Consider the following 24,677-nt stretch of genomic DNA (forward strand, 5'->3'; position numbering starts at 1 on the left):
ATTGATGACTTTTGAGGTTATGATGAATATCGTGGCGAGATCCAATATTCCTTACATTTCGAGGGTACAGCTCTCTAAAACAGTGTTCGCATGCCAGCTGCTAGTTAGTACACCAGACCGAACCTATTGGTAACTCTCCAGGAGGCTTCCATATCAGCTAGTGTATAATCTTGCTACCTCTACTCTGCCAGATAATGACTGGAGGGAGTCCGAGTATTGTGTATGCGGGGACCATTGTTGAGGCCACGTTATATCAAGGATCTGGGTATATTCTTACCACGTGTACGCCATATCCAAAAATTTCATTACTTCATACAGCATGTCCCACCCACTATTTCTTACTATTGAATACACCATGAATTGTCAAACTAATAGAGCAAGCTTATCTGCGAAAAGATCTAAACCTCCCAAGCACTTCCTAATTCATTTCACAAATATACGTGGTCTCAATTCTAATCTCAACGATGTCCATTTCCACTTGCAGTCTACCAAACCCCATGTACTTTTTCTGACAGAATCTCAGTTATCAGTTGATTCAACTACTGCTCATCTCAGATGCCCAAATTATTCGCTGTATGATTCCTTTTGCCTCAAAGGTGGTACTTGTGCATATGTCCGTTCTGATATTCCCTGTCAGAGACTTGGCAATTTGGAATCTCCTCTCTTTGATCTTCTCAGGCTTAAAATCTCTCTACCTCATTGTGTCAAATTCATCTGTTGTCTTTACCATTCTCCCAACTCCAATAATCACTTGGAGCTCTTTGACTTCCTCTCTTTGCAACTTTACTTTCTCCAGTCCAACTTTCCTAACAGTGAGGTAATTTTCCTTGGTGATTTTAATGTTCACAACTCCAGCTGGCTTCCGTTTTCTAGTCACACCGACCCAGCAGGTCGAGATGCTGAGGCTTTTGCAATTAGTAATGACCTAGCACAAATTGTTCATTTACCTACAAGAATACTGGAAAATCCTAATCATACAGCCAATATGCTTGATCTTTTTCTCACAAACAACCCTTCTAAGTACACGGTTGAAGTGAGAGGTCCTTTAGGCACTTCAGATCACAACTTGGTGATTGTCTCTTCTCCAATGGAACCTTTATCTCATGGCTATTCCCAACTTCGTGTTGTTTGGCATTACAAGAATGCAAAATGGGATGACCTGCGAGACGTCTTTTCTTCTTTTCCTTGGTCGGATTACTGTTTTAAAACTTCTGATGTCAACGTTTGCTCAGGTCGTGTCAGTGAAATTATTCTTGCAGGAATGGAATCCTTTATCCCAAACTCCACTTTAAAATCTCGTCCTTTATCTAAACCTTGGTTTTCCAATAAATGTGGTAAGGTTGTTCAAGAGAAGAATGTTGCATATCGTAATTGGCTTGTTTCTAATTCTTCAGTTTCATTTTCTGCCTACACCAAAGCTCACAACAATTGTAAAGCAGTTATTGATCAGTCCAAACTAGAGTTTGAACAGGCTAATAGTAGAAAACTTGCTTCTTGCCCTAATGGTAGCCGAGCATTCTGGTCTCTTGCCAAAGCTATTGGCCGCAACTTTTGTCCATCTCTGCTCCCACCTCTCTCCAAATCAGATGGTTCTGTTGTCACTTCAGCCAAGGATAAAGCTGACCTGCTAGCATCCCATTTTTCTTCCAGCTCATGTATTAATGATCTTGGTAAAACACCTCCCACCATTCCCAACACGCTCCATTCAATGCCTCCTGTGGTCTTCCATCAGAAGGATATCAGGAGGATTTTGATGAACCTTTGATGCTAAGAAAGCTCCAGGTCCTGATGGTATTTCTCCACTTGTTCTCAAAACCTGAGCACAGGTTTTGAGAACAAGTGGAGAAATACCATCCTGACTGCATAACACCGACTTTAAAGTTCCCCGCCGATCAGATGGTCTGGAGATGCATAACAAGCAAAGGAGTGGGGCAAATTAAGTTTATTAACGGAATGATGAATGCAGAAACCTACACTGCTATCTTGGAGGAGTGCCTGAAATCCATTATTAGGGATCACCACACAGATGTCCAAAACTGCATTTTTCAACAGGACTCAGCACCTTGCCACACAGCAAAATTGGTGAGTTTTATGCTATTTAGATTTAATAATGAGTTTGTCTTCTTGTCTCACAAGGCTTAAAACATATTTACACTAATATTTTCCCTTGTTTTTCTTCCTTAAGGTGCAGTGATATCTCAAAAATGCTGGCATTACAGTGTTGGACTGCCCTGGATTTGAACAGTCCAGATTTGAACCTTATTGAAAATTGCTGGTACATAATGTCGTCTAAAATTGCTCAGAAGAAGCCAACAAGCAAGACTCACCTGCAGAAGAGCATTGTAAGGGTGTGGTACCACGAAATTGGGCAACCGTATATGCAGAAGTTGATTAACTCTGCCAGATCGTTACAAGGCTGTAATTGCAGCTCGACAACAAAATATTGAGGACTTATTTGCTCATTTACAGTACATAATACTATTATGTTAACTTGTCATTTCAATTTGTACACGTAAATGCAATAAAATGTATGTTTCGTTGTCGTGATTGCCATTTGCACGATTTCTTATATTTTCATTAATTATGCATTTTATCCTTGGGAAGTTATTTATAGTAATGAGGTATATCAGGTGGAGTTTTATCGGATTTCATTCACAGAGATATATATCCCATTTAACAAATGCATTTCGAACATTTCTGCAACCCACAATGCAGCGCAAAACATTATTTGCAAAATTCATAAGTGATGAAGTTTTTTTGTCTGCCACTGTAATTTAATAAATACTTATTCAGATTACACTGATGCTAATGTTTTTAAAGAATTAACGCATTTTATAAATTTTGCAAAAAATGAAAATTTATATTCACCTTCTTTAACAAACGAAGCAATTCAAGGAGGACTAATATCAACTTTTCCTAATGTGAACATAATTTTAAAAATATTTTTGTCATTTCCTGGTTTCGAACGCATCAGCAGAACGATCATTCTCTGTGCTTAAAAGAGTTAACAATTATATTAGAAATTCACTTGGACAAGAAAAATTAAGTACTTTGGCAATAATTTGTATTGAGAATGATATCACAAACAGGATTGATTATAATGAACCTATATACAATTTCTCAGCCCAGAAAGCAAGAAAAGTCCTTATAAAGTAGTATAAAAATACTTATTAGTTTAAGTGTATGTATTATTTCTGAATTATTCTTCTGGATTAGATATTTTTCTTATGTCATATAATTTTTTTTTTTTTTTTGTAGTCACAATAAAATGAAATTGAAAATGTTCTTTATTAGTTTTTTTCTTTATATTGGGCCCCCCCAAATTCCATTTTGCCTTGGGCCACATGAGGGTATAACATGCCCCTGCATGGACTAATGTATGGGGTTCCACAGGGGCTGGCATTGGTCTGCTTACTGTTTTCAATATTTATTAATGATATTGATGTAGGTATTTCAAGTTTGATGTCTATGTTTTTTTTTTTTGATGATACAAAGGTGGGCACAATGGTTAATGACAGTAATCAAGATATGCTATTTTAAGAGGATCAAGATAGACTCAGCACATTGGCTGGAATAAGGCATTTGAAACTACAATGATATATTTAAGGTGCTGCATTTGGATAGTAGTAATCTAAGAATAATCTAAACTAGTGGAATATAAAAAAAAAGAACTAGTGGTAATTATATAATCTGATGTCAAAATTCTCTGTGCATTGCAAGTTGCTAGAACAGCCAGTAGAGATTTGCCAGCAGGGTTAAAGAGGTGATTGTATAAGGCATTGTTTTATGCTATGTCTGGAATGCTGCAAACCATTGGACACTCCATTTTAGAAAGGACAGAGATTTGGGGGGGAAGGGTTCAGAGAAGAGCAGAGAGATTAGTTGGAAGCACAAAAGGACATTCCCAAGAGGAAAAATTCAGGGGTCTGAAATTGTAACCTCTAGAAACTAGGCATTTGATCTTGATCCTATTTGAAGTGTATAAGGCTTTAAAAAAGTTGCATAAACTAAATGTTGATAGTACCATTACTCTTTCTCAGGTGAAATGCACTTGGGGGCATAAATTTAATTTGGAAAAGGAATGTTATAGATATGTGGAAATTCTTATGCAGCCAAAGAATAAATAGTCATTTGAATAAGCTTCCACACTAGCCAAAAAAATTCCCGAGTTACCCTGAGAGAGAGAGAGAGAGAGAGAGAGAGAGAGAGAGAGAGAGAGAGAAGTAGAAAAGAATCATCAAGAAAGAGAAGAATGATGATATTCAGCTCAGGACCCTGGGTGTGCCAAGCCCATACTCACCAGATGTGAGTCCCTGGGGAACAAAACATGCCCAGGATAAATATTCTTCTTGCATTTTGCTTAACACTTTTGCTGCTAGCTTTTGTGATGACCTTTTTGACCCAGTTTTGAGTCAATCTGGTTTGAAAAGGATGGAAACATTTTTGGGCTTTCTTCTTACTATAACTGAATTAATCAGCCTCTGGTGAATTTAAGGTTTGTACAAATTACTGAAAGGGATGGGGAAATGAAGTAGTGTTTCTTTTTTTTTTTTTTTTTTGCTGTTGCTATAATACGTTTTGCTTCTTTGTATCATGTTGCCAATACTGATAGTAATACTTTACCCTATTATGACAGGAACTACTAATTTAAGAAATAATTCAAATTCATAAAATTTATTATGTTTATGGCATTGTCATATGTGCAAAAAGTCCCTTCCTGCTCATTATAATTCAGTAGGGCCAGTGTCAGCAGTGCTTCCTGTATGCTGCAAATCTAGACTGTAATTAGTTTTCCACTTGCTAAGCCACTGGTAAATAATTGCTGATGGAATGTGCCCTTGGCTGATATTTCAATCCTCTGTGATATATTTTTGTTTATTTCAATTTTTACTGGACTACATATCAAAGCTGCTAATTCTGACATAATGATAATGTACACTGTACTTATATAATGCATTTTTCCTTTATATGTGTTATGAGAGAGTGAATAGGATTATATTCAAATGTAAATAAATATTAGCTACCATCCGGGCTGAATTTAATTTTCTCAATCTTTAGTCCATCGAACGTATGGGTAGAAAATTTCAGCTTGGTCATTCTGGTTTAATGTAAGCGATCGTAAGTCATGTTTCTGTGGCAAAGTTATTAAGATTTTTGGAATTAACAACCATTGTATCCAATTCCTCACTGGCTGTAAAATTATATTAATTTTGACTACATTTTAACTTCAAGTAAAATATAGCATAGAAGAGCTTGCATAAAATCTTCTAAAATGAAAATTTTAATGAATTGACATCTCGTGCACATTAGGTAAAACATGGTTTATAAACAGTAGAGAACACTGTTTTATTTACCTTTAGAAATGCTATTCAAAATAAAATGAAGTAATAATTACAATATTACTGAAAAATTAAATATATATAAAACAAACCATTTGTTATGTAATGTAAATTGCTTATTGTAAATGGCTGTTGAGTAGCTCTTAAAATAAAATCTCATTTTACTAGTATTTCTTTATTTTTCCTGGCTAATTTCAAAGACACTAATATTTTTAATTTTCTATAGTGCTCAAACCATATAAACTGCTAAATGAATAAACCTCGCAATACCGGTGTTGCAGAATCTCTGGTAGCTATTAAACAACGCTATGAAGATACAGCATTGGTTCTTTTCCGTGAGCACCAGAGGAAGCCCAACCTTGTTACCTATCTTCATTTTGGTGAGACACGGAAAAGTTATGCATATTCTTGTTATGGAAACTCTGCTGTCATTGTTCAACGCAGAGGAAACAACGTGACAAGAACTGATGAGAAATCGGTGAATAGTCAGGTTTGTGTTATATTATAATTCCAAATATTCCAGGTGTTTGCTCAGGTCAGAATACCATTATGTGCAGATTCAAGAGAGGTGTAATCTGTATCATCTAGAAGATGTAGATTACTGAAACATCTTTTCTGCAATTATTGTGCTTGTTGGAATTGTAAATATTAACCTTACATTGTTAATTTATCTTAAATGTTAATGATTTGTTGTTGTTGTTGTTCATTCTCATTAGGGAACAGTGATAATGTACATTGTATTTGCATATACATTTTTCCTTTTCTGTATGTGTGGGGAGGGAGCTACCACTGTCTTGTGATATTTGTTCATTTGTAGCTTTTTTGCAGTTATAACAATCAATGTGAAAATTTTTTGAATAGTGTTTCTTGTTAATGACAAGAATCTTGTTAATGTATTTAGAAATAGAAATTGGTGTCATTCCATGTAGCTGTCTGTTCTGTCACTGCTCAAACCATCCATTCATGTGTTTTAAGTTTCTTGGCACATTTTTTCTGCTCCAATAGAACACTTAAATAGCTGTCAGAGAGTTACAGATTTATTAATAAACTGTTATTTTATTTTAGGTTAGGGTATTTCTTAATATTTAATCTAATAATGATTTATTTATTTATTTATTAAGTGGTAAGTTAATTGAACTCTACACAATGTATTTATTAGTTTTAATGGTAAAAAAAAAAAATGTATAGCCTGGTAGATATCTATTTAGAATGAAGTTTATCAAAGTAAGAAATGTAAAAAATATGCACCACTTTTTATATAGCACTACAAAATATGTAGTGCAACCCAGTGTAACAGAAATATCGGTGATAGCTTTGACACTCACATTATAAGCTAAATGCATTATAGCTGAAAATGAAATTTGTCATTTTTCAAATTTTTTGTCATGAATACATGACTAAAGATGTGAACTATTAGGGATTTTTATTTTTGTTGTAAGCATGCATTTCACATATATTTTTTAAATACTGCTATACTTTAAAGTAAAAATATTAAAAAGCAATACTTTATATACTTCAAAAATGAAATTTCAAACTTGTCATTTTCTTATAATGATCCCACACTTCTTGCTTAAAAACGAAGCAGGTGTAAGGGGAATCCATTTTACAGTAAATTATATAAAAGGAAATAAGGAACCACTCAGTTACATATCGGAGCTCTGCATCGATATGTATCATCAATTAAAATGATGTCACATGGATGGAGACCTATAAGCTTTATGAACTTCATGTTCCACGAAGTTCACAAAGGAGAAAGGTAACCTCATTGCACTTACTACTATCTTTTACAAAAGGGTGATATTCTAGCTTTATGTGCAATTAGTTGTTAACACAAATGAATCTCCTTTTTCACTCTATCTGTTGCTCCAAGTAACAAAGCTTAATCAGAATAAAATGCATGAAAATTCGATAAGACATAATTGTTATATGCATCTTCCAGCAAACAAATTCTTATGGTGTAATAGTGTGTGTTAACACTAAGCAGAATTGAGCTGTGATGGTATCTTCTAAAATCTCTTTCAAAACACAGCACTAGAGAGTTTTTGAAGAAAGAAGTACAGTTTCCTATGCCATCGCAAAAAAAAAAAAATTTCTAATAGATGTCCCTTGATTTACACAATTATTACATTTCTGGAAATTGCTCTTTTCCATAGAAATGTTGCACCACAGCTATGTTGCATTCTGGATAAGAATATCAGACCCCCCCCCCCAAGATGTATTTCTTTTGACTGTAAAAATAAGCAAATTGTTCATCAGTTCATGCACACTTTCTGTTATTCCTTAATAGCAGTTTTTGCCATTCTAAATGTGATTTCATAGCCTTGAAAAGGATGTCACATGCTGTTGTTTACAAAAACTTAAAACTGAATATACTGCAACTTGTAAATATGGTAGATTCCTTCCCTCTCCCTCTTACTCCCTCTTAGAGGAGAATGTTCACTTTTACAAGTTTCTCCATGTGCAAGTAATGATTTATTGATGTAATTTTTTTTATTATATCTCTTATTGAGGTGAGATATGGGAGAAAGTGGACATAGTAATTACTTTGAGATAATTCCTGTTGTTTATAAAAATTTGTCTAAGAGGGAACACGCTGTTGAAGAGAATACAATACTTAGTAACTCAGTGGTCCTTACTTTGGAAACCACTGTAATAGTTTGCTTTTGCCAGTGTCTGTTGTGAAAGGCGAAGGTAATGAAAGCCAACACGAGAACGACGAGAAACATCGGATGATTTACACGGAAAATTAGTTTCCCGATACGGTACTCTACTGCTTGGTAAACAGACGGTAGGTGTTATCGGTCTGGTGAAAAGTAGAGAACAATATATTGATTGACAGGTAGGCGTGGAAAACGATGTGCTGATTGGTGCGTGAAGACAACACACAATAACATCGGTTTGGTATTATTCAGAAGTACTAATGGTAACTTGCCCTAATGAACGCTTTCTATAATGGTGAAAAAAGGTCAGGTTACTTTCACTTGAATCCCATGAGAGCTTGACCCCTCCTGAAGTGGAGGGGGGGGTAACCTAACCTTTTTTCTTTAGAATCACAGTCATATTTAGAAACACATTCATAAAAAAATAAATTTTTTTATGACTATATTTTTATTTTTTTGTTCAATAATATGCCCTAATGGTGAAAAAAGGTCAGGTTAACTGAATCCCACTTGAATCCCATGGGAGCTTGAACCTCTCCCAAAATGGAAGGGGTAACCTAACCATTTTTCTTTAGAATCATGGGTGGACTAGTATATAAATTGTTAATTAACAAAATATTAATTTTTTATTACTGTACTTTTATTTTTAAGGTCAGGTTACAAAATATAATGAAAAATAAAGAAACGTTTTCCTTTTTTCGTAACCAAACCTAAATCAACAGCATAGTAAAAAACACTCATGAATTCCAAAAATCTGCTTTTTAATAATGAAGAAGATAAAAATGAACAGAATGAAACTTTTATTAATTTAGTTTTCATCAAAAAATCAACCAACATTTTATTTTCCTTATAAATTTCTTCCATCTTTAAATGATTCATTGCTACTATTACCTGTTTACCGTTCATCACAAAAATATTATGTACCGTTCTTTACTCATAAGTACACATTATAATGCCAACCAATGACTACACAGTAGCTTGTCATCTGTCGCGCCCACCACCAATCATTTCATCGTTTGCGATGCCTACCTGTCAATCAATATATCCTTCTCGATTTCGGCTCCAGACTGATAATACCTACAGTCTGTCTACCAAACAAGCAGGGCTAGAGTCCGGTGTCGGGATATTAATTTTCTGCATAAGTTATCCGACATTTCTCGTCGTTTTCACATTGGCTTTCTTCACCTTAGCCTTGCAAAATTTGTGTTTTGCCATATAACTGCATTTTTTTATATTCCTCCTGGGGATATAAAAAATGCAGTTTTTTGTTCAGATATATCACATTTGCATTATATCCAAATCCCCAGTACAACGAGGTGCAGTATCAAGATTGCAGTGGGTGTGTGCAACAAAATTGAAATATATAATTAAGAACATATTAGCAGAATGAGAAAGCTGAATAAGAGGCAGATATAAAGAAAACCAGTGCATTATTACTAATGCACAACAAGAGCGATGGAGGGGAAGAAACTAAATTAAGAATAAGGCGTTGTTTCTAAGATAATTTAGAAGTTAATAGCCAATTAAAAGAAATTTTGCCTTCTTGATGGCTCCTGTGGCTGAATTATGTGAAATATAACTATGAAGCAAAAATAAATTAAAACAGACCAACTATTGAGTCCCATCTTGTCCGAAGGCAACTATGGCCATGGAATTACTGAATTTCAAACTTTAAACAAATCAGTGCACTTGATAGATAATATCAGTTGCACTGATTTGCTCACAAATTGCACTGATTTGCTCACAAATTGCACTGATATGCTCACAAAGCAATACCAGACCACTAACAGAGAGCAATGTTAGATGAGAACATGAAAGTAAGGTAAGAAAACAGGATATGGATGTAACATGCATTGAAAGATAAACTTGAATAAATAATATAATAAAGAAAAGCCGAAAGGAATAAAATGTAAGAACATTATAAAATCAGGGATAGGCATTGGTGAGCCTCACCAATTTCACTTTGCCAAAATATAATAGAGTTGAAATATATAAATGAAGAATACACTAGCAGAAAGCCAAGCCACGTAACAGGCAAAGACAAAAAAAAAAGCCAATGCAGTATTATAAGGGAGAGGGAGGGAGGTAAATACCCAACTGAAACTGAAATATATTGTTCAAATATCTGTGTGTGTATTTTTCTTCTTGAGGGATATCTTCTAGTCCAGTTGAATTCACCATAATTGTGGTTCACATGGTCACTAGTGTGATAGACTGAAGATCAGATGCTGTGAGTTCATTGGATTAATTGTAAACCAAAATATTGTAGAGTAGCTTCAGGGCTTCATAAAGCAGTTATCCTTGTGAAGGCAGGATAAAGCTTGGATTTGTTACCCAAAAGAGTTTAGGAATCCATCAATTGAAAAAATCCCAAGGATTCAGACAGCAGTCACAGAGAGAAGTATATAAATTATTCTTAATTTAGTTTCTTCCCCTCCATCGCTCTTGTTGTGCATTATTAATAATGCACTGGTTTTCTTTATATCTGTGTCTTACTTGGCTTTCTCATTCTGCTAATGTGTTCTTAATTTATATATTTTAAAACAGCTCACAATTTGAAAATTGCACAACGCTTTAATTGATGACAAAGGCACTTGATTATCCAAAATTCTATGCTAAGAATTTCCAAGAATAAAAAAAAAAAGCTAGCCTTTTTAGTCTTAATTACAACTAATTTTATGAATAATTTATAGTTAAGGTAAAGAAAGCCAACACGAGAATGACGAGAAATGTCGGATAACTTATGCGGAAAGTTAGTTTTCCGACACCGGACTCTAGCACTTCTCGCTCGGTAAACAGACGGTAGGTGTTATCAGTCTGGAGCCGAAATCGAGAAGGATATATTGATTTTACTAGTATGTATTTGGTCAAAAATGTTCTCTTTACCATGAAACAAATATAGTTTGCCTTCTAAAGGTAATGAATAGCTCTGGTAGGTAGCAACATATACCAGTTGGCCACACATGGCTACAACGTTCATGCTAAGTAGCAGTTTTTACTTGCTCAGCAAATGGTTTTTGTTGACTATTGGCCATTGTGCATATTTTCCACACCTGCATCTTGTGGACCTGAAATACACCACTAATTGACATCCAGTTGAAATCAGCACCAAGGTAGGTGCAGTGCTATGCTAAATTGTTGTTATATTGTAACTGCTAAATTGTCTAAGATTAGCCTGCCTGCTTGGTGAGAATACTTAAGTATCTAATCATATTAAAGGATAATTGGGTAAAATATCACAAAATTGTAGTTATCTTCACTGATTTATTATGGAAAATGGAGTTCTTGCAGTCATATTTAAAATTACATATTATGTAAATTACCAGAAGCAGAATTAGTGCAAAATATTGGCATCTATGCATCTACATTAAAAGCATTAAAATTGGCTGCTATACATTTATATGCATAACTGCCAAATTTAACTTTCAAAAAGGTGGAGATCAGGAGGAAAACAGATCTTTTTTGGAAAAAGCAGGAGGTTTTTTTTAAGTCCACACTTCACTATAAATTAAATTTCACTGACAACCTATACATTTTATATTAAAATAAGCTTAGGATCGTTTACCAGTAGGATATACTTTCAAACATTAGCCTGCCTAAGATTTTTCTGTCTGGATTGTCTATTAGAATTAGCAATGGCCACATAGTGCAAGGAAGCCTATGGCTTATTCTGCACCAGCCAAAAAAATAAATAAATAAAATAAAAATAAAATAATAATAAGAAGAAAATTAAAAAAAATAAATAATTAATAAAAGAAAAGGAAATAGACAACCTATGCATTTCCCTCCTCCCATAGGTAACTCTCCAGCTGACCTTTGAATTTCTCCAAACTGTCAGCCTCTACCACCCAAGTAGGTAACTTATTCCAGTAATTTATAACTCACTGGCTAAAATAAAATGTTCTACAATCCAGTCTAACACATCTCTCCCCATAACTTGAATTTATGGCTCCTAGTTCTAGAATCATTTATAACCGTGAAAATTTCGTCCTCACATTTTACTTATGCCTTTCAGAGCCTTAAATACCTTAAGTCTCCTCAAAGTCAAGTCCCCTCTAAGGTGCCTAGTTTCCAAGCTCTGCAACCCACATATTCGATGTCTTTCCTTATATGGATGTCCTTTTGCCGATCTCACTAGGTGAGTTACCTGTCTTTGGATCCTTTCAAGAAGCTCAATGTCTTTCTTTAGGTGCCGTCTGAATACTTGAACACAGTATTCCAAGTGTGGTCCAATAGCCTTATATAATGGGATTATGATGTCCTTGTCACTACTAGCAACTGTTTGATAAATCAATGACAGGACACCATGGGCCTTCCTTGCAACCTGTCTATAATGCTCGGAGAACTTCTTGTCTGACCATATCATAACACCCAAGTCCCTTTTCTCCACTACTGGCTTTAGTTCAACCACTAAGTTATTTTTGGGTTACTGTTCTACAGGTGTGATACCTTACACTTTGCTGGATTAAGGCATAGCTGTCATTTTTCTGACCATCCCTGAAGTCTATCTTAGGTCACTCTGAAGAAGCTCTGTTTGGCAGTGATCATTAACTACTCTACCGATCTGTACATCATCTGCAAATTTAGACATGTCCTCTATCCCTTCATTGATGTCATTTATGGGGGGAAGGTCCTAATACTGATCCTTGGGGAACCCCCCCTTCTTATATCAACCCAATCTGAGGAATAACCATTTATCACAACCCTCTGCCTCCTGCCCTGAAGCCATCCTACTATCCATCTAAGGATTTTTCCTGATTCGAACCTGTTCCAGCTTATAAAGTAATTGCTCGTGTTGGACTGAGTCAAATGCTTTACTGAAATCCAAATAAATAATGTTGAAATTATTTCCTAAATCTAGCTCATGAGTGATCCTGTCAAAATAGCCAACCATATTTGTTAAACATGATTTTCTCTTTATGAAACTATGCTGAGTATCCTTCAGAATTCCACTCTTGATCATTACCTCCATGATTTTCCTACTACTGAAGTTAGACTGACCAGTTGGTAATTTCCCACGTCACTCTTAGAACAGCCCTTATGTATTGGAGATACATTCGCACTTTTCCAGTTGAATGGAATCACTCCCCTGTCCAGTGATGCTCTCATAATTATCCTCAATGGTTCAATGCACTCACTTGCTGTCTCCCTTAAGATTATAGAGTATATGCCATCAACCCTAGGAGCCTTACTGGCCTATAGGCACAAAAGTTTTTTCATTAAATAATCATGTGAAATTTCAATATCATTAATTACATATTTTTCAACTACACTTCCATAATATCTATTAGGCATGAACTTATTAGACTGCTTCAAGAAAGATACTCTTGTCCTCTTCAGAAATGTAGAGTCAAAGTTTTGTTTATAATAATGGCACTGCTATTTAGACTAGATTGTTAAGGACATTTTCAAAGCTTCACCAGCAAGAGATCTGAACTCGTTTTTTTTTTTTTTTTTTTTCATCTTGGAATTCTTTGTAAATATCCTTTTATATTTTTTTGTTTTACACTTTTTTGGCTTCCTTTTTGGTGGAATTTTTAAAATGCCTAGTGAAAACTGGCAATTGTTAAAATGCATGATTTGAAGTAAATGTTATATTTCAAATATCTTGCAGTCAGTTCCCTAATTACTGTATATCAATTCTTTCCTTTTTTTTTTTTTTTTTTCTTTTCAGAATAGAATCTGGTAGTTCTCACAATTTGATAAAATTTATGTTATATTGTCAAATGAAGTAATAAAGTATCTCCTCGCTGAATAAAAGAGCAGAATTTTCTCTTGTTTAGACTTTCCATGATCTTGGCAGTAGAAATACCTATGACTGAGTTAGAATCGTCCCTCTGGTTTAGTTTGCTATGATAATCGGCTTCCAAAGTGGAAGCAGAAGATTTTAAAACTCTTTGTATAAGAAACATATTTATGAGCAGTGACCTCAGTCTATGTATGTGAGGTATTTTGAATTTAAGAGCTGTGTGCAGATTTTCAAACTTGGCATAACATTTAACCCTTTGCAGTCCAGCATTATTTCTGCTGTCTTCTTTTTCCAGTTCAGCTTGAAAATGAATAGGAATATGGGCTGTTCAAAAATTATTTATTTTCAAGTTTACACGATTTATTATATAAAACTGATTGATAAAACATTATAGAAATGTTTTAGACATTTTAATAAATACAGTAGACTCTCGATTTTCCGGGATAGATTGTAAAAAATATTCCCAGATAATCGATTTCCCAGTTAATCCAAAAATACAGTAAGTCTCCGATATACGTAAGAGATACATTCCAGTACTTGTTACGTAAGTTGAGTTTCGTGTAACTTGGGAATGACTAATAAAATATTGCTACTATATCCCCAATCTGTCAAAATTACAAAAACCACATAATATTCTCAGAAGAATGAAGAAAAATAGTTATATATTTATAATTAGTTAGTTAAAAACTTTATCTGTGGACAGCGGTGAAATAGCCAGAGTGGCACATAAGAAAAGAAAACATAAAAGGAAGAAAAAACGTGTAATTTTGAACTGTAAAAACTGCTATGTATTTCGTATCCTTGGTTATTATTATAGTTGACCTTCATTGGTGCCGACCGCTTCTCATATTGTCTTTCTCCTTTATTGTGTTCATCATTGCCACTGACAAATCTGAATTCCACACAATACATGTTATTAATGTTCTTGATAGATTTACTAGTACCGCTGTCACTTATTCTCTTAGTTGGCACCGTGATAACGGTCAAAATGAAAATTTTCTGTAAAGAACTTTACAGGGTTAAGGCGAAAACTGACTATTATCATTCCATGTGAGCTCACATTTTACTAAAGCACATTTCTGGAGGTCACTGCCATAAAACAATAAAAACAATTTGCACTTTCTTGTTTATTGGGCTTTTCTGTTAGTGCAATTAATTATAAACAGGTAGTAAACTCGATCTTATTGCATTTGCGATAATACCAATAGCTGGAATTAAGTGGGTGTTTTACATTATTATAATGAAATGTGTGTCCTCTTCACTGAAATCTTCAGTCATATAAAAAAATATATAAATAATGTAAGTCTGAAACTACATAAGTCGGGGACTTACTGTATCGAAAAATGTTCAGCAACCTACGTAAAAAGTATGGCGATAGATAAAAAATGAAAAAAAGGTACAACGCACTACCTGTGTTTCCAATACGATGCTTCCCTTTATATTTTACGATGTTGATTTTAAATCTAATAGCTTCCCTTTATTTTTTTACAATGTCGTGTATGGTTTGGTCACCAACATTACAATGGTTCCTTAGAGATTTAACAGATGTACCATTTTCAAACTTTTGAATGATTTCAAGTTTTTGTTTAATTGAATGCACAACTCTTGTGTTTGCCCATCACTTTCACGATCTCTTAAACAAAAAAAGAAAAAAAAAATAGTTACTATAAAAAAAAAATTCCGACATCCCTGACATAAATAACAAAACAAAAAAAATTTGTCCTTTTACGGTGTGACGGAACACAACAATTGACACGATGCACTAAACATTTGGTCTCTTTTCTTTCTTTTTTTTTTTTTTTTTTTTGAGTGGTGGGCATGAAGACAGCAGTGGTCACAAGATAATAGGTACACTAATCTTCCAATGACGACTTATAATGCCTCTTCTTGTCGTTTATTTACTTATGACTTGTAAAATCTGTTTATACCTATTCTAGTTATTACTTGAATTTTATGATTTCTGGTTGTTTTTTTTAATTTGGAATCGTGAAGTGTCCCGGTTAATCTAATCCGGTAAATTGAGAGTCTGCTGTATTTATTATTTATATGATTTTAATGTGTGGTATTTCTTGAAACATTCAACAGGATGCAATCCTGATTTTCTGGTTTGTTTGTTTTGTTTGTTATTTGGTTTTTAGGAGCATTAGCAATTAAGGCCATATTGCTCCGGATATGTGGTGGTCATTCCCTGACCTTTCCGCATCCTCCGTATTTGGTGGGCATGGGCTTGAACCCCGGTCTAATCAAGAAACGTGTGCTATGCACTGCTGCTGCTGCTGTCCACCTGGCTATGGAGGTGCCCTGATTTTCTGGAGCATGTCTCCCAATACCAAACTGTTTTCGTTTCTATCACTGCCTCCAGTCTCTTCCTTTATAGAGGTTTTTCATTTAGTCCAATGTTAATAAAAATTGGTTTTAAATAAATGAACTAAAATTCTTTAGTTCATTTATTGAAACTGAAACCTAGTTGGACCATATGAAACAATGAGAAAGTAGCTTATTCGAAAGAGTTTCATTGGCATAATTATTTGTTTCATTCAAAATTTCTTCAAACAAAGAATTAGTAAAAAAAAAGCTGAAAATATTCAAGTTCAGTTTTTGGAGTACTTGAGTTACTCAAAAGAAATCCACAGTTCAAAACAGTAAAGGGGAAATGTTTGAATGAAACATCATTTACCTTGCTTGGCCTCCAATTTTCTACACCAGCATTGTTTGACAGTCATCATCAATTTCTCCCTCATTGCTACAAGATATATCATTGGGATTGAAAATAACATCAAAGTAACTGTTACACAAAAGAAGTCAAATTCTGAATTGAAAAGTTATAATTTCTCAGTTTCTTCATCAGAAAAGCCTTTATAAGATGATGATGCCATCACTACACTGTTTCTGGAAGATAGTAAATACCCAGTGAACACTAAAAATGAAGAAAAACTACAGACACCAGCTGTTAGCAATTGAATGTACACATTCAATTGCTTTGTCAAATTATTTATATGAAGTATAAATAGAAGATTTCAACCAGAAGAGTGGGAAAACAAGCTATATAATTGGCAAAACAGAAAGGCACGTCTGACGTGATATTGAACTGGAAGAAAAATTTTAAGATGTCACATGACATGCAACATTGGATTGTAAAAGGTTAAAAGAAATGAGAAAATTTCTTTATTGAAGCCAAAAACATGAACAGAAATTCTGCATGAGTGAGGATAACATGCCTTGAATTATCAGCTTATTATATTTTCTTTATGGAGTTCGTTATTTCAACTTATTTTGGATTGTAAATTATATTTGGATACAAGTCAATGAAACTCACTACTGATCTCTTGTATTTTTCAGTTTGTGATTCTGACACGTGCTCACATGGCTTTTCTCACCACTTTTAACCAGAGGTGTATTGCTAAAAAAAAATAGCACCGGAATGCTCGTCGTAAAAAAAAATAGTACTGGAATGCTCGTTCTCCAGAAGACTATACGATAAAGCCACATCGACTGTACAGTAACTGAATCAGACTTCAGACTCACGGTTCATAGAGCAACCAGTTCTAGCGTTCAACTCATGGCAAATCAAAATGCAGCATTCGCAAGCATCACAGTATATCTCATTCGTTGGATCTTTTTATCTAACACATTGTATTTTAGTAAGGAATGTTCAAGTTTCATTGCGAAATTTATATTTTTGTTTTTAAATAAATTTTTAAAGAAATCTATTAATTTTAAAGATTACTATTAATAATCCATAGCCGAGTGGTCAGGAGCGGGAGTGGTCAAAGAACGTGTGCAGTAGCACACGCTCTTTGAGTAGACCGGGGTTCAAGCCTCTGACTGCTGAATATGGTCGATCTGCCAACCTGCACTGGACCAGCGTGGCAGATTATTGTCCATTTCCCTCAGCATGAATTGTTGAGGAGGCTTCCATCCTGCAGTGGTTTGATAATGGCTGCAGTTTTTTATTAATATATATTTTTAGTAGCAATGGGTAAAACAGATATTTCTCCCTCCCCTTTGATTATGTCATTGTTTCATAATATTAGGTGTATAAATTTAATGATTTTCTATTATGACATTTAGAAAAAAGTACCGGAACGTTGTTCCGGTGCATTACGGCCCGAATACACCACTGTTTTTAACCTATTCTTTAAATAGACTTATCAGAAGTTGCCACTATTCTACCAGTCAAGTTAAATATTTACCAAAAGACAGCCAACGTATTAGTATTGGCAATGGCCACATGATGCAAGGAAGCCTATGGCTTATGCTGCACCAGCCAAAAAAAAATAATAATAAAATAATAATAATAAGAAAAAAATAATAAAAAAATAAATAAATAAGAAAATAATAAAATAACAAAAAAATAAATATAATAAGAAGAAAAAAATAAAAAATAATAATAATTAATAAATAAGAAAAAAGGAAATGGACAACCTAAGCGTTTCCCTCCTCCCATAGGTAATATCCAGCTGACCTTTGAATTTCCTCAAACTGTCAGCGTCTACCACCCATATAGGTAACTTATTCCAGTAATTTGTAACTCGCTGGCTAAAATAAAACTTCCTGCAATCCAGTCTAAATATCTCTCCCAGTAACTTGAATGTGTACAGAGATGCTTCATCATATTTTCTACTTAAGTGGCATGCATTAGTTGAACGTCTTTCCTTTTAGTACTTCTTTTTAGATAGTAGTAAATGTCCACCAAATATTCATGCAGTTTCACTGGACTGCATGCAGTCCCTTTTTAGCACACAAATTAATGAGATGACATGAACAACCTATTACCACCAAGTGTTCAATCTCCTCTTTTAATTTGTTCAGAAAAAGATGCCAAAGTAGTCACCTTCAGTGCTGGCACTGAGGGCAAACTGCTTCATTCATTTTTATTTTTGAAATTATAAAAGGTTATCACAATGGGATATAACTTGGAATTTCTTTGATAACTATCATCTGTAGCAATCGAAAATCATTTTCCAATGCCATTACCACCTTTCCTTTATCTATCTGTGCAATTTCATTAACAATATCTGCTGTTTTTGTTCTCCACAACTGTATTTTCTGCTATTTCATTATCAGAGAAACATGCTTCTGAACTGCATGTTTAGCACAACTCAGAAGAATATTATGTTGTGTGGTAAAGGATGCAAATAAACATTCAGCATGCACGACAATAACATCATTATCACCATGAAATGCAACATCTACTTCTGCATTTCTTTATATGGACTGCACGTTTTCTTTATGCTTATTTGTTTGCAAATGTCTGATTATATCATGTTTCCTACCACTTTAAATTGAAAAAACACCAGCAGACAAAACTCAAAGCAAACACATTATCATTTACAGATTTTACAATAAGGAAGATCTTGCATATGTGTCTTTGGAAATTACACATCATATATGTTTGGCATCTTATGAGAGACATTAATTATCTTTATATTACACAAGGCTGATGAACAGTCACACATTACAGAGATCAGTGCTATTATCCCATATTCTTGTTTTGCAGCATAGGCTAGCACACCTATTAATTAATACATTAATTAAAATAAGCAGAAAGTTTCAGATGTTTTAAATAGTTCTAATAATTTGGTTTGAAAAAAATGGAGAAAAACCATTATTTCAAAAAAGAAAACCTGTTATGATGAGATGAAGAAGTGGTCAAATAGAGTTTAAAAAATATGGACTCCCTACCATAATTTCAGAGAATTGGTATTAATGTTTATTTTAATTCACTAGTACAAAGCAACTAGGTCATACCATCTGCTGGTTTAATTAATGCTCAAATAGTGCTCACATATCCCTTGAATAACCAACAAATAAATTTTTAATAGGTAATTGGATATTTTTAATTTTCAATTTCTTATTTTTGATAGATATTTGTTATTAGTATTCATAATTTATATCATTTATGTTTTACATACTATAAATCATTTTTTGACATGTACAGAAAAAAAGTGAATATTTATAAACATTAAAAATCTTCATATTGTTGGGGAAATATTTTTTTCTAATAAGTAAAACTAAATTGAATTTAATTAACATTAATTCTCATGTAATTGGAATAAGTTCAATAGCAAAGCTTAATTATATGGTACTCACCTTAGATGATCTGCAGTGGTTACTTGAGGAGGGTTGGAAGAATAATTTTGGGGTTTAAATAATTTAGAGTTTACATGGGTTAATTGGTAAGGATACGGGATTAAATTAATTAAAAATTAAAATGGAATTAAGATATTTTATAACTTATCTAATTCTCATGTAATGCCTTTCACACAAATTAATTCAACATAATGCATTGACGAAGCACAATGCTGGACTTATTGTTTATTATTATAATTATTAACAGTATCTGAAAATCATAAGATTCCGAGAGATTAATTGCCTAATTATTATAATTTTATATGGTTTGGATGGCTGTATGATGACATATATTTCTATTTATCATAAAATATTAGTTTTTAATATATGATGAACAGTGGACCTAATTATCCATTGCCTAGTTCAGCGTTTTCCAAACTTTTTTAGTCATGGAACACTTTTCATCTCACAACATATTCACAAAACACTTACGAAACACAAGTTTAGCGGGAGCCAAAGAACTGTTTGCTAATATTTTATTACATATAATGCACTGTGTATCAGGAGCATCTTTATTTCCAAAACATGTAAAGCCGAAATTCAAATGACTGTCTTTATACTTTCATTTTGGTCTTTTATTAGTTGGTTCCTGTTTTTTTTTCACTTCAGATTTTTGGGGAACAAAAGGCTGCGATTGTTCATCCTCACTTTGAAGTGTGACAATATTGTGTTCATTTTCATCGGCCACAGTTGCACTACTAGAAGTACTTTGCTTCTCGTTTTAAAGTTCCTTTTTTCTCCCACAAATCCATGGTCACATATTTTAACAATAATATTTCAAAATACTGATAATTATCAAAAAGAAATTATACAAGGAAGTGAGTTTGGTTATGATATTAGTTAGGTTCCTCCTCTCCTTCAACCTGTGTACTCCAGGCTAAATCGCATACGAATGATCATCACAATGCTACTTTTTTTGTAGGTGTCATTACCTCTACGCATACTTCTCTGTGCAAAGCCCGCCAAAATAAAGTGTTCTGCGGTCTATTTAATTATTAGTCTATGCTAATATATTAATAACCGAAAAAAAAATTATGTTACATATTATAATGATACAAAAGTGGTATATGCTACAAATATGCAAAATTTATTATTATTTTTTTAATTATTACTTATGATTTTTCACAGAACACTGGTTTACATTTCATGAACACTAGTGTTCCGCAAAACAGTTTGAGAAACGCTGGCCTAGATCATTGTTTCCCAATGTATGATTTGTCAACCCCCCCTGAGCGAGTACTCAAGAGAGTTAATTAACTATTTTATTGCCTTCATGTTAATGAAAATATTATATGGTACTCTTTATTCATGAACAAATGGAAAATTTTAGGAATTAATGAACAAATTAATGTAGAACATTGTAGTAGAATAGTTTCGTGTATACATGATTGGGAACTACTGGCCTGAGTTATCATTTTATGATGGCATTCAAGTTGTGCTAAATTTCATATTCTGTTTCTGTTAAATTAATCTCTCCTGTACCAAATTTTGTTGACCATATATTGTATTTTAAAATAATTAGAACAAGCATGTAATAATACTATTTACAGTTTTAATACTTAGGCCATTTCTTGTGGTTTGTTTTCAACAGTTTTGTGAAGGTATTTATGTTTGTGATGGTATGCAGGTTGTGATAAATTATCTGGTTTTGTAAAATTAGTCCATATTTTTCTGAATTTTGTTGACCAGATATTGCATTTTAAAATAATTAGGACAAGCATGTAATAATGCTATTTACAGTTTTAATAGTTGTTGTCAACGATTTTGTGAAGCAACAAGATTGAGGAAAGTATATTATATTTGCACATTCACAGTTGTTACTGAATTTTTATGAACTTTGTATAGTTATTCTACATTCTGAAAGAAGAGATAAATTTGTAAATATATAGTCATTTCAGCAAAGTTCTATTTTAATGGAAAAAAATATATTTTTTATATGTACTGCTATAGCAAATGTATGGTCACAAATTGAATGATATGATTATTAATAATTAAGCTTCCCAAGAATTAGTTAATATGCAATAATATTAATTGCTGCTGTAATGATTCATGGAAAAAACTGGGATCCTTAACTAAGCTTTACGGCTACTAGGGAACTTAAATAAAAGTATATGCATTTAAAGGATTTAAAACATTGTTATTCATAATACTGTATTTTAATTAAAAAAGTTTATACCCATTTTTTTATAGCAATGCAAGGAAAGGAGAAAGTCCTTAATGCAGTAAACCCTCACTTTAACAGACCTGTTTAATGGCATTCAGAAATAATATACAGCACCCATTGAACCAGGCTTTTTATCAGCACATTACTTTATGACTAACTGCTTCAGTCTGATGGTATTTACCACAGAAAAATAATTTTTGCTGCCAAAGAGATAGGATTTTCCTCACTATGACCTTCCATCCACCTGTTGGGCAAGTCAGACAAGTCTGACTTGCCTTTCAGAGACCACCTGAAACTCCAGAGGAATTGCTTGAGGACTCTTCACACTCTGAATAAGCTTTAATTAGAGTCACCACTATGTGAAATGGCGCCTCTGTAGCCAGGTGGGAAGGAGCAGCAGTGCGTAGTGCATGCTTCTTGATTAGACTGGGGTTCGAGCCTGTCACCACCAAATACGGAGAATGCGGAAAGGTCAGGGAATGACCACCGCATATTCCGGAGCATTATGGCCTTAGTTGCTAATGCTCCTAAAAACCAAATAACAAACAAACAAAACTATGTGAAATGGTAAAATTACAAGATATTCTACTCTACACAGCTGGTAAGCACAGTAAGATGCAGATACAATATGACATTTAATTTTTAAGAAATTTCATACTACAGCACTTTATTATAACATCCCAGCAACTCTATACATTTCAAGTTTAACAGACTTTAGCAGATAGGCCTTGCATTCACATAGTCTGTTAATGTGAACTTTTACTGTACATTATTGCAGTCAGTCACCGTGAGCTGTTTTAGCATTGCTCTGTAAGTTTTCCATATTACCCTTATAAAATGGGTAATATGGAAAACTTACCATATTACCCTTTTTCCATATTACCATATTACCCTTTTTCCATATTAAAAAGTTTTCCATATTACCCTTATAAAATGGATATTTTATAAGGGTAATATGGTCTGATGATCTGCCATCTCCTTGAGGAATGGCAGATCATCAGTGTAGCATGTACACAACTTTTAAAACTGATTTCATATTAACCACTTTTATTTAGTACTGTGTTTAGTCAGGTATCCTTTTTAATGATATAAAGGGTTAACTATAAATATACTGTATATATGTGAGGGCTATTCCAGGATAACAGAGCAATCCTTCTCCTGTCCTCCTTAAAATGTAATGTTGACATTTGCATCATCCCTCAAAATTTGGTAGTTTTGTCCTTTGAAGTTGATACCAGAGCATTTAGCATTCTTTTCATTCTTCCTTCACTGTAAATGTTAGCAAAAACAATGTTTTTACACATAATAGTGTCCTACTTGACTCTGGAAAGAATAGTTTTTACAGGACTAATCAATAATGACTATAAATGGAATATTAAAAAAATAATATAATGCGAATGACAGGTCAGTATAATTATTAGGAAAGGTTAAGGGTCACATTCGACTTCAGCTGAAGAAAGAAAATAAAAAAAATAACATAAAAAGGAATAAATAAATATATTTTTTAAAACCATTGTAATTCACAAGTTGCTTGAAATATCCAGTTCACAATGAATGAATTATTTGCTAGTAATTCTTGAAATTGTATGGATAAGAGAGAGAGAGAGAGAGAGATTTTTCATGTTAATATTTTTATTGTTAAGTTTAGATCAGTGTTTTTGTAAATATAACATTATTTAATTAATTCAAATATGTTTTGAATGAAAATTGATATGAAATATGGTTGTGGTATTAACTTCTCAATCAATTATTTGTATGTGTCATATATTATATGCAGGGTGTTATTTGAAGTGATAGGCTAAAATTCAGGAGGTGGTGGGTAGGTGGTTTTGAGAATAACCACCTACACGCCACCTCTTGAATGTTATATAAACATGTATCTGACCCTTAGGCATGCAGGTGCATTTCAAGTTGTATGTATAGTTGTTGCTGAAAAGTGGGTATATAAAATTGTAATCAGGAATTCTTGAGCATTTTTGATTTAGTTTAATAGTTAATTGGAATAATTTTTATATAGCTACCACCAAGATGTTACATTTTAGTTATTTATATACTGCTCAAAATGGGTATCACTGTTCTCCATGCACAGCTCTGCAAGTCTCCAAAGATCCAAAGAGATTTTGTTAAATAACAGCACCATGATTCTACAAAAAAATTTTTGTATTGTCCATAATTTTTGCTAGGCCAAATAAATATTTTTTTTATTTCAGTTTTACCCCCTAATTTTTTTGGCAATAGCCATGTACATAACTTTAAATGCCCAAAAACTCTGTAATGCTTGAGAATGGGATATACTGTATATTCAAATTCATCTAATTAATAGCTTTGTGAAGTTTTTCTATTGTTTCACAGAATACCCTTTGGAGTGGTTGCACATTAAAGCAACTTGATATGTCAAACATTTCATATTAGATGGAACTTGAAATAGGAAACAATGAAACATGAAACTGTTATTTCATGTCATACATTAATTGGAGAAACAAAAATTAAATAATTTCACAGTATGTTCATAGTTTAAAATAGAGTCAGATGATGTAGAAGTTGCAATTTTGACAACTCTTGTTGACAAGAAAGCAAAAAAAATAAGACGACACTACTGGGTGTATCATACAATAAGATAAACCTTACACATA

General features: G+C 33.4%; 1 protein-coding gene across 1 annotated transcript; it reads left to right on the plus strand.

Annotated features, from left to right (window-relative positions):
- Positions 1–5,589: 5,589 nt before the first annotated feature.
- LOC150087224 (uncharacterized) lies at positions 5,590–13,706 on the plus strand. The gene is made up of 2 exons (XM_090372413.1): positions 5,590–5,829; positions 13,674–13,706. Exons 1-2 carry the CDS (start codon positions 5,590–5,592, stop codon positions 13,686–13,688), a joined length of 255 nt encoding a protein of 84 aa, XP_090228539.1. The 3' UTR covers positions 13,689–13,706.
- The last annotated feature ends 10,971 nt before the right edge of the window (positions 13,707–24,677 follow it).

The sequence above is a fragment of the Mastigoproctus giganteus genome, chromosome 4, assembly GCF_048544385.1.
Source record: "Mastigoproctus giganteus isolate SK-2022 chromosome 4, ASM4854438v1, whole genome shotgun sequence".
Taxonomy (NCBI): domain Eukaryota; kingdom Metazoa; phylum Arthropoda; class Arachnida; order Uropygi; family Thelyphonidae; genus Mastigoproctus; species Mastigoproctus giganteus.

Coding starts and splice junctions, on each gene's coding strand:
- LOC150087224 (XM_090372413.1), top strand. CDS start 5,590: ATGAATAAACCTCGCAATACCGGTGTTGCAGAATCTCTGGTAGCTATT.